The sequence below is a fragment of the Parasteatoda tepidariorum genome, chromosome 6 (assembly GCF_043381705.1).
Source record: "Parasteatoda tepidariorum isolate YZ-2023 chromosome 6, CAS_Ptep_4.0, whole genome shotgun sequence".
NCBI lineage: Eukaryota > Metazoa > Arthropoda > Arachnida > Araneae > Theridiidae > Parasteatoda > Parasteatoda tepidariorum.
Window position 1 is genome coordinate 27,809,813 of NC_092209.1, and position 12,187 is coordinate 27,821,999.

General features: G+C 32.7%; 1 protein-coding gene across 1 annotated transcript in view; it reads left to right on the forward strand.

The window, feature by feature from the left end:
- Nucleotides 1-2,625: 2,625 nt before the first annotated feature.
- The window catches only part of LOC107439972 (uncharacterized), a 34,426-nt gene continuing 24,864 nt past the window's right edge, over nucleotides 2,626-12,187 (forward strand). The window contains exons 1-5 of the mRNA XM_071181750.1: nucleotides 2,626-2,668; nucleotides 2,961-3,124; nucleotides 4,328-4,426; nucleotides 5,266-5,362; nucleotides 8,361-8,433. Of these exons, the coding sequence (XP_071037851.1) occupies nucleotides 2,626-2,668; nucleotides 2,961-3,124; nucleotides 4,328-4,426; nucleotides 5,266-5,362; nucleotides 8,361-8,433 (476 nt within the window). The remainder of the gene's footprint in view (nucleotides 2,669-2,960; nucleotides 3,125-4,327; nucleotides 4,427-5,265; nucleotides 5,363-8,360; nucleotides 8,434-12,187) is intronic.

The window sequence follows — 12,187 nt, forward strand, 5'->3', positions numbered from 1 at the left end:
ACTGCTCGACCGTAGCGCTTCAAAACCGTCGCCAATCGATTCCTCGTGGCCAAAAACCCCAGACCCCCAAGTTTACCGGAGTTTATTAATTCTGGGGCGATTTTCGACTTGGCAACCATTCCTCGTATTATAGTATAAGATAGATTTAATTAAGATTTTCCTCAGGGCACTTAATCTACTTTTTTTTATTTTCCTTGGCGGAAAAATTTTGCAAATCACAGTTAACTGTGCCATCTCATTATCATTGTTTCTAAAAAGTGTGAATTCAACATACATTGTTTATCAGCTTTTATTTCTTATTTTAAGCTTCTTCACACCAGATAAAAGAGCATTTCCTGTACCTAACCAGGGAATAACAGTAGAGAACAATCCAACATTCTGCTACACTTTTAATTCTGCAGTTGGAAAACCTGAAACTGTGGGAAAAACTTTACCAAAATCCTCGAGTGAGTATGACCTGGCATACAGGTTTTATATACAAAATAAATAGGAAACCTAACATGGTATGTTTGTCATAGGAATTTTATTACCATTGGCAAAATGCGTCTTGTTTTGGGTTTTATTACCCATTGGCAAAATGGGTGTTGTTTTGGGTTGTATGGCTTGCGTACTTTATTTGGATGTCATCATACTTTTCAACTGTGTTCAAGAGTAATGGTAAACAGTGCGCATGCGTCGTCATTGCATGCGTTGCTATGGCGACCGCTGCTATTTGATAATTTTTTTAGAATTCTCTTTTTCTTTTCATCCGCAATCATTCTTACTGTATTTACATAATAATAATTTAAAGTACTTTTATATTCCTTTTATTATTAACTTATAATTACTGTGTTAACTGTGATTTCAATATAAATATGAATACTGATGAAGGAAAAGTATTTTGTGACATGTTGAACAGGATTTGCAAACTAATATCAATTGAGACAGTTTTTGCAACCCATGATTTGAAATGTTGTGGCGTTTATCGGAGTCAAACCAGAAAAAAAGCATTTCAAAAATGGATAACCAGTGATCGTAATAAAGCGATAAAAATTTTTTGTTGTTGTTGTTGTCGTCGCCCATTACAGCAGAAGGGATGCGATTGTTCTTGTCTCCAGTGGCGCCACCTATGGCCAAGAATTCGACTCTTGCCACACCCATATGTCACACCCGTTTATCAGGTGGACAAATTTATACATCCATTCCTTCATCCACAAATCGTAATTTTGACTTAAATCAGAGAACGATCAATCTCCAATTCGGTTCCCCCCGAGATATTGATTTGTTAAAGGAACACGGAGGACTTTGTGACCCAACATATTTACGTGCACCAGACGCTATTTACTAAGCGGGGAGTCCTCGGCCGGCTGGATTCGAATTCCCGTTCTGATAAATGTGAGTTAAGCTACTATCCAGGACAAGGAGTTTTATTAATTACTGGTTTTACTTTATAGTGTAATGAGAAATTATATGAAATAATTAGTTTCGCAGTAACTCTTTAAACTATTGTATAATACTAATTATTGTATAATACTAATAATTAGGTCAGCGGAGAAAGATTATCTTCGAGTTTTTAAAAGCATAAAAAATCTATGACAGTAATGAGAATACAATTATTTCTGAGGTAACACTTTCTAGAAGTCAATAATAAGAAGTCATATTGCAGATGCAGAAAGCTTCGAACTTCTATTTATAGGTAATATAAATAATCATAGTTATAATTATGGTAGTCTGTTGGCGAATAATTTCCAAGTTTATTTTTAAATTTTTTGTTGATTAAAAAAAAATTATAATTAGTATTTATATGCGATAAAATTTTTTGGTTTCGGACGGATTTTTAAGAGTTCTAAACACGTGACGCTACCATTTATAATTTAATAATTCTTTCATCAATAGTTCAAAAAATTCAGCGAGAAAGAATAATTATTAAGGAAAAGAATAAAAACTTAACAAAAAATATCTGTTTCATCATTTTCAGAAATTTCTTTATTCTCACATCCTTACTGAGTAGTTTGACTGAACTGTTCAAATTGCATCAAGGGAATTAGCATTATCTCATGCGTATTCTATATAAATTTAAATTAGAATGAAATATTCACAGCATAAATATTACAAAATACTATTTTCAATTATGAATACAAATTTGTCATTAAAATTTTAATCTGACGCTTCTTTATTTACAAGAAAAAACTACTTTTTAAGACTCTTTAAATACAGCAACGAATTCAACCGCTTCAACGATTTTGGAACTTGCTCCTCTAGCTCCAAGTCAGGAAATTAACCCTTACAATAGGTTCGGTTTCAATAATGGAGATTCTCCACTAATATTTAAATGTATCAGATCTCGATAGCAGTTTTTCGATATAAATTTTCGCTCGTTTAAATAATACTTTTGATGGGATTCAATGAAATATAGATTAAGGCCGGTGATAACGAATCATACTGTCTATTTAGTATGTGGCAGGGTTATTAGATTATGTGGGGGCTATTAGATTATGTGGCTGGGTGGAGCAGTTGGTTTGTCCGTCGGCCTTCTGAGCCCAAGTCTGTGGGTTCGATCCCCGGCCCAGACACCATATTTTCGGGCGCCATATTCGGGACCCAGACACCATATTCGAAAATCCTCAGCGGCCATGTCGTATGATTATGCGGCATGTAAAAGATCCCTGGAGTGCCTTATTGGCTCTTGGTATTTCCGACAAAATTCCTAGTGCACTTTAGCATCCAAAAAGAGTCTCGGTGCTGCCATCTAGTGTGGCAGAAACTAGACGTCCAAATTAACATGGCCAACGGTATCACACCCATTGTGGTGGTCCTGAAAGAGTGGATACCTCTTCTGGAGAGCGCACTAGATCTGCTCATAGGGAAGACTGATTGTGCAGCTCATAGGAAATAAAAAAAACTTTATAAAGATTTTCGTGAATTAAATTATAATACAAATTTTCTTAATGCGATTATTCTTTCTTTTTGTTTTTATTTAGAGATCGAAATTGTTCTTTTGACTGAATTTTCGGAGTATCCAATCCCGAAAACGAAACCAGGATTAATAATCGCGATTCATGATAGAAAGCAATTGGTAAATCCTTTTCTTTCTGGAGATGTTTTGTATGGTGGTGATAAGTATCAATTAAGAATTGAGAAAGAGGTAAGTAATTAAGAGTTATATTACTTAATACTTATATCAGCTCAAGAAGAAAGTTTGCAAAATGTCAGATTTCATTTATTTTTTCTTTTGCATCTGTTCTTTTGATTTGGAAAGACTCTTAAAATTTAGCAAAATACTGTGCATTCAAATCTTTTGCGTCTGTACTTCTTGATTACAAAGATGCCAAAAATTTTGCAAAAAAAAAAAAAAAATTACAGTCTACCATTTAACTTTTAAAAGTCGAATGAGACAATGAAATAACCTGAGCCGCGATGACTCAGAAGATAGAACGTTCGCCTTCCAATGAGGCAAACCGGGTTCGAATCCCAGTCGATACGAATTCCGCATCCGGCTTGCACCGACCACAGTGCTAACGTGAAATATCCTGAGTGGTAGACGGATCATGGGTTAGAGTCCCCTTGCCGTCAGGCTAACCGTGGGAGGTTCTCGTGGTCTTCCTCTCCATGTATTGCAAATGCGGGTTAGCTCCATCAAATAGTCCTCCACGAAAGCAAATTTCCCCCAATACTTGATCCAGGAGTTCCCTTGTCTTCTGGATTGGGTTCAAAATTACAAGGCTACGGAGTTAAACATTAGTAGTCGTAAACCCATAAAATTGGGTCGGCTTTTCAACGACTGGTGTAAAATCTAGCATCATTCATCCTACTCAGGATGTTCCGTAATCAACTCCTTTGATGTAAACGTTAGAAAATTTCGAAATTTAACGTAATATTCATTACACTCAGGTTCCGTAATCACTACTTTTGATATAAACGTCATTGCGATTTCGGAATTTATCTCCAGCAAGCTCATTTTAATCATATTAAGGTCAAGAACCGAATTATTGCAATAACTCCTAGAAAAAAGAAGGCCTCAGATCGGGTTACCATAAACAAGAAATTTGATTCATTAATAGTCTAAACGTAATGACATCTTTTGTATTTACCACCACTACGCAGCCTTGGATCCCAAACGTAGTGACATCTTTCTTATTTTTCACCCACTGCGCAGTTTATGTTCGTTACGTCGGACTACTAAATTGATCCGTGCTGAGGCTTTCTTTCTTGTAGGAGGTGTTGATTATTGTTGAATTATCAATGTAAAGCTAAAATTAAAAACATAAAAATCTGTTTGATTGCGTCGTCATGAATTATAGTGGACTTTAAAGATGATGTTTAGTCTAATTAGTTTTTTTTTTAATAGATTCAAACTAGTCTGTTACCAGCTCCCTATGACACCAACTGCACTGACTACTTAACTCAATGGGAGCAAAACGATGGTACAGGACCTCTCGATTCTCAAGTAAAGTTGCACTTTAAGTTTGAATTTTACATTTGACAATATTTTTAAAAAGATTTTTTAATATTTTATCAGAATTTTACTTTTAAAATGTATATTGAAACCTTAAAAAACTTTTTTGTGAAGAAAATAGCTTCAAAAGCATTTAAAAATCATTATAAATTCGATATAATACTTTTTTGTGTTAAAAAAAGAAAATGTGAGAGTATCTTGAGATTAAAATTGTATGTATCACTTCAACCGGTTTTATTTATTTTCGAATTCAATGATTTAAAACTTAAATATTGTGCATTTTTTTAAAGATTCTAAAATTATATCCTAAGGATAGAAAAATTTAATTATTGACTGAAATTTCTTTCAAGATTTTTAACTGACAATAAGTCTCAAATTTCTGGTTTAGAATTTTGTTTTACTTCTAAAGTAATTTTTTTGTCATTTTGTATTACATTTCTTTGAGTGTGCTTTTAAAATTTTTAACAGAAATGATGCTAAAAACAATATAAGTTGCATTTATATTCTAATATAAGTGCAATCAACTAGTAAACATTTTCATAAATAATTTTTAAAAAGCTTACTAAGTTAACATTTTAAAAAGCTTACCAAAATAATTTAACTGAAATTTGAAAACTGTAAAAACAGCTAAAACTTAATGTGTTTGTTATTTAGTATTCGCTTAAGAAAAGCGATTAAATTGTCTGATTTCAATCAAAAATATCGTTATCCAAAAAGAATTTTTTTAAACAAAGATATTTGTTTGAAAATCGCGTATTTTTTCACTTTTAGTTTTAATATATTTTCACATTCAGTAAAATAATAATTTAAACATGTTTCTAATTTTTCAGGATTGCATAAATAACTGTATTTTAGATAATTTAATATCTATTGAATCTTGCATTCCTGATGATTTTTTTGTTCCTCACAATCAAGATATTTGCGAAGGTATGTACATTTAGCTGAGGTAAATATCTTCATTTTTGGTTTCTACTTTGCAAAAAAGTTTCGCGTATTCGAGCTCTAAAAATGGTGTCAACTGCTTTACCCTTAAGTTCTACAGCACCAAAATCTAAGGATAGTTCCGGTTGTTATGAAACTAGAATGTTCTTTCACACTACTTGGTGTAAAGTAACTGCTACCAACTACCAAGTTTGTTATTTAGTAATATTGAATCTTATAATTACAGTAAGATATACGAAGTAAGAATCAGTAAAGTTACATTTGCGAGTAAATGCAAAGCAAGAATCAGTAAAGTTATTTTTGCGAGAAAATACAAAGTAAGAATCAGTAAAGTTATTTTTGCGAGACAATACGAAGTAAGAATCAGTACTTTAAGTTGCACACATGCACTAACTCTTAAGATAAAATTACAGTTTGTGAATCAAACATACACGAAGTAACTCTCATATTAAGACGAATTAAGGCATAACAGAGCTGGGTGGGATGGAAATTATACTTTATAAAATTATTTGATACAGTTTATAAAAGCTTGAAAAAAAAATTAAAATATAAATATCCTTATTGCGCAACTGAAAACAATTATACATATTTTTTAACGACGAACTATTGTGTAGTTATTCTCTGAACTTCTGCAGAGAACTTCTACTGAACTATGAACTTATCGGTAGACTGCAGTCTCTGCAGATGAAAAACAGCACTGAAGACAGACATTAAAAAGGCGTTATAGATTGTAAACAATCACAAACGAAATCAAAACGCGCCAACATTGGAGTTTTTGGAAGTAAAAATATTTCACGCATGGTGTAATAGTGACTAATTATGGTCAAAACTTTTTGTACTTTCGAATTTTTGAACTTTCAAACATTCTTTTATAGTATGTATAAAATACTGCATTTAAATTGTTTATAAAAGTTTGATTTGGTTAAGAAAGGTTTGGTTGGAAAAATGTTAACCCACAAAATTTTTAGAGTTGATCAACATCAAATTCGGAGAGATATTATGCCATAGTTTTTACTGTGTATACTGATTCTTAAATTGAAATTAGTTTATAAATCAAATTTAATCACAGCACGCAGAGAATATTAAATTGTGAATGCGAAGAAACAAAACTGATTTGAAATAGGAAACATAAAGTTGTCAATGAAAAATGGAGAGAAAAAAAATCAATTCCAGATTGAAGTTCATTTTATCGTTGTCAACTTCACGATTTCTATTTCAAATCTATTTTGTTTTTTCTCATTAACATTTGATAAATCTTGAAAATGGGTGCTTATTTTTGAGGGCTTGAAACATGTTGACTGTTATTTCATATTTATATATTTTCGAAGCAAATGAAGCTTTTAATCAAGTAATATATTGCATTAATTTGCTTCGAAAAAATCGCAAATATTAACGATAGAACATTTTCTTAAACTTAAAAATTAATTTTTTTTTAAATTTTTAATTTTTTTTTTATACGAGGTAGTCAGTGGAATTATTTCAATTATGTAACTTCTCAAGTTTAATTATTTCAATGAAAAGAAAAATGAAGTTAATATCTAGAAAAGTGTAATGAATTAGAAGTCCTCAAAAACATGTTTATTGAAATGAACATGAAAAGAGTAGATGAATTTATTAGAATTGCTGAAAACGGAGCATAATCTCGAAATCAAGTTAAACAGCACATTAATTCTTTTTATTCAATAGAATTATTGAATATAGTCAGCAGAGGCAACAACTGATTAATCATTAAAATCATGAAAACAATATGAAAAACCATTTGACGATTCCAAATCAATAGAAAAAAAATAGAAAAGAGCCAGTGATCTGTCATCAAAATTCCGAAACCTAGACGATAAATGGACTGGCTATTCTAATTTATCGGAAAAATAGAAAAGAACCGTAAGGTAATAATTTTTTCGTGAAAAATACTGTATTTTAGTTTTTATTTCAGTTTTTAGTATCTACCGAATCGATAAACCAAAGTCCGTCCTTTTCCCGGATCTGAAATTTTATTTAATTCCCTATAAGTTTATTATTTTTTTAAATTGAGTTTAGCAAAATTATTTTAGATATTTATGCACAATTTTAAAATATAATTCAATGAATTGATGTTATTTAATTTTTCCTATTAATCATGCAAGTTGAGAACACTGGCGGATCCAGCGGCGGGTCATGNACATGAGCCCCCCCCCCCCCAAATTTTCTTTTTTTTAGAAATAAATAAATAAATAAATAAAAATAAAAAAAATTTTAATAGTTTACAAAAGAGGCCGGGATAGCCTGGTCGGTAGGGCGCTAGGCCCATATCCAAGAGGTCGTGGGTTCGATCCATGGAGTTTCCTTGTCTTCTGGATTGGTTTAAAATTACAAGGCTACGGAGTTGAACGTTAGTAGTCGTAAACCCATGAAATTGGGTCGGCTGTTCAACGACGGTTATAAAATAAAATAAAATAGTTTACAAAAGAAATAAAAATTTTTAAAAATTATTTAAGGGGGCATATACACCTAGGTAGGTCGGAAAAATCGATTTTTTTTCCAAAGCCAAGATTTGCCAAAGTTTCTAAAAAAACACATTACATTTATTATTTAAAGATGTTGAATACTTGAATTATTTATTTGTTGTTCTATTGTTCATTATGAAAAAATAAATGAAAAATCTAGCATTAAAAGCCCCAGTTTTTTCTTTTTTAAAAAAAAATATGTAAAAAAATTTTTTTTCATAAAAAAAATTAATTGTGGGAGGGATGAATCTGAGTCTATGACCCCCCCAGGAAAAATTTCTGGATCCGCCCCTGGTTGAGAAATGCTTTCTTTGGTTTAAACAATTCTTCAAGAACAATAGATCCTAAAACAGTGCAATGCAAGCTCTAATCTGGCTAGTTTTCTGAGTAATGTATTTCACCAATCAGGTTCTTATTAACATCTACAAAATACGCATAAGCGAAAAATTGCATAGAGTGTGAATTGTCCCTAAAATATCTTATTTTTATTCTTTATATAGATCTAGCACGAAAAAATATAGATTTGGATACTTATAAAGAGAGCTGTGCGATCAGTTGTGGAAATCCTTGCTTGTAAGTGTCATTATATAGCATAATTAACACTATTTACACTTTTTAATATGCTTGCTAGCTGGTGGGTGACTACTTTGATCAGTTTGCGTAGGGACCGAGGGTGCGCAGTATCGACCCTTGTTAAACTGTTCTGCAGCAAAGTGATAGATTTCGCGCACTGGTCGTCGGACTACCAAAGCAGAGGAGCCATTCAATACATCCTTGAAGAACGAAGGCCTCAGCACGGATCAATTTAGTAGTCCGATGTGACGAGCATAAACTGCGCAGTCGATGAAAAAGAAGAAAGATGTCATTACGTTTGGACTACTAAAGGATCAAATTTCTTGTTTATGGTAACCCGTGTTAAGGCTTCTCTTTTCTAGGAGGTATTGAGTCATTTCCTCTGCAGAGGATCAAAATTGTGATGACGTGTCTTCGGATCATCCTCAAAGATGTTTCCCAGACCATCGCCAATAGCCTATTGCGCAGCTCTAGTGCGTCGTTAATAAAGTACCTACCAACTTAATATGCTCTTTAGTATCTGCCATGGAAAATATCAAAACTGTGGCAACTGTCTTAATGTGGAACTGACACCATATCATGTTTTTAACTGCCCTGCAGTCGCTGCAGGCCTTCACCTCTTAAACTACCCCACAGAAGAGGATTTGTATTCATTTAATGCCATAGAAATAACAAAAACTATTCAAGCACACCATGAAATATGATTCAATAGAGGATACGACGTCAACCAACCAACCAGTATATGCCATTAGAACGCATAAACTAAACTGTTCATTCCAATTAAGCACGCAAAATTTTGCTATTTTTTGTTCTTTAATTCTTAAACAAGACGAGCTTTTCATTTAGCCGAAGTCTTGATTGCAAAAGTTTGGAAGAATTAGCTTAGATATTACTGCTCAGGGAACATGAAACATCTTGAATTCTATGAACGGACGAAGATGTCGGGGCTACTTATTTTTATACTAGGTAGTCCTAGGCGTAATCTGCGATCAAAAGATACTGAACCGGTTACTTTCATTGTGATAAGAACTAGACTAATGCATTTTTGCAAGGAAATTTCGGAGTTTCTTTTACATAATCATGATCATGAACTGTGTTATTTTCTTTGCAAAGGGTTCAATGAATTCAAATGTTTATTTTTAGTTTTCACATTTTTTATTCTTTCATTATCGCTCATTGAACGCTAATCATTTTGAATTCTATGAATTGGGAAAAGTGACAGGGTTATTTATTTTATTTGGTAGTCCTATTAGTAATTTGCGGTCAAAAAGATAGTGAGCAGGTTACTTTCATTATTGAGAATTATAATATTACCTCTTCGTATGGAAAATCTTTATGTCTAATATACACTGGTGGACAAAATTAAGACAACATCAGAATTGGACACAGCTTCAATGGGCTAATGTTCTCTTCACCGATGAGTGCAGATTCAGTCTACAACCTGATTCTGAACCGTTATTGATATGGAGGGAACCCGGAACACGATACCATAAAAGCAACATTATTGAAAGGGACAATTATACTGGTGGAGGACTCATGGTTTGGGCAGGGATCATGCAAGATATACGCACACCGCTCCATGTGTTTGGCAATGGTTCCGTGAATGCCCAGAGGTACAGGCAGGAGGTCCTAGAGTCTATCATATAGAGTCTATCATCCCCATGTGCGTCTTTTCAGGGGCGCTGTTTGCCCTGAGTTCATGTTCATGGACGACAATGCGCGACCACATAGGGCTCTCATGGTTGATGAGTATCTGTAAAGCGAGGATATTCAACGAATGGATTGACCAGCCAAATCCCCTGACCTGAATCCTATTGAACATGCTTGGGATGCTCTTCGGAGAGCTATTGCGATGCGCCAACCTCCCCCCAGAACTACTCTGGAGTTAAAAATTGCTCTGATGAAAGAATGGGAGGGTCTTCCACAAGTCCTCCTTAACTCCCTTATTAACAGCATGCATACTCGTTGTGCATGCTGTTTGTCTGTCAGGGGTCACCATACATCATACTAGAGGCAACACACTCTGTACAAGCCTTACTTTTATTGTCATCTTTTATCCTTAAGTTCAGACTGCATTGGATTTATTGGCAATAGGTCTTGCCAGTGAATGGCACTTTCATTTTTGTTTTGCATTTTTTATCATAGAATAAGCTATATCCATACCAAATTTCATTTAGTTATATTCAGTATTTTTTGGGATATTTGGGAAAATGTCTTAATTTTATCCACCAGTGTTTAATCATGATAATGAGCTCCGTTATTTTCTTTTCAGAGGGTTTAAATTCACATTTTTCTCAGTTCATTTCTAATTTTTGTTTAGTTTTTACATTTCTCTGGACGCATATTCAGCTAAAATATATGTAACATGGTGCGTAGCGTTTTTGAAAAATGCTTAAAGGTGCTTATTTTCGATTTTCGTTTTTTAAAAAACCCTTAAAGGTGCTTTTTTGATAGGGTGTTTTTAAAAAGTGCTTAATTTTCTCTTTTCGAAAATGAGATTTTTTTTCTTTGCCACGTCGATTTCCACCACAAAAGCATGATTTTCACATTGTTCTACTCAACGTTTTCACAATTGATTCAGCATCAATCTATTTCGGCGTACCGTCGGTTCATAGCGTATGAAAGCGCCAATCATTTTTTATGTTTGATAAAACACTTGCGAATCCACATGTGCGTCTACTGAGCTGGATTCGGTGAGATTATTGCACTCTCATGTGCTTTGCAAGATATTTTCAATTTCGGGCTTCATTTTCCACCTTCTGATATCGAATCGAAAAATCTCTTTATTATTTTATAATGGCTAATATAATCAAGTAAAGAGTACTTTTTCAGAATTTTTATTTTATCATGATCATGTAGTCTTTGAAAATTATTTTGCATTTTGTTAATGTATATAGTCCTTAAAAATATTTTTTAAGTACTTAAAACGTGCTTATTTTTTGTTGAAAGATTTGGCTACGCATCCTGCGTAAAATTATCTCTGATTTTATTGCTCATTGAACGAGAATTATCTCGAATTTTCTATGAATTGAAAAAAAATGACTGGATTTCTTATTTTTTTCCTACGTCATCCTTGGCGTAATTTTCAGTCAAAAAAAAAAGGTGAACCGATTACTTTCATTGATAAAAATTCGTTTTCTATACAAGTTTGCAATATTCTGAGTTTTTTATATGTATTCATGATCACAGTCTCTGTTAACATCTTTACAAAGAGTTCAATAAATTAATATTCTTCTTGATTTTATTTTGTTTAAATTTTGCATTGCTGGTGTGCATTATTTAATGAAAACTATCGGCTTGCAACCAGCCTACCGCCATATATTTGGAATCCTAAAAAAATGTGAAATTATTCTTTGAAAATTTTCGAAGTGGAAGTAGGTTTTAATGTCTTTTGACAGTCAAAAGGCAATCAACTATCTTTAAAAAACCTCTTTTTGCCGCAAATTAAAACACTGAAATTGTAAACACTATGGAGATAAACATTAATGCTAAACTACATCCGTTTCAGAAAGTGTTAATTACAAAATTTACATATTTTGCTCTAGTTTTTGTTCCATTAAAAATAACTAATAAGATTTATACATTTTCTTTTAAATTAAGTAAATGTATTTCAAATTCTAATGATAATAAGTATTTATTGACAAGTTTCCTATAGCCTATATGATCGCCAAATATATATAGATATAAGAACTTTAGGCATATCAGAATCTTGCTTCAGCGGCTATATATATATATATAAAATAAATGAAAAATC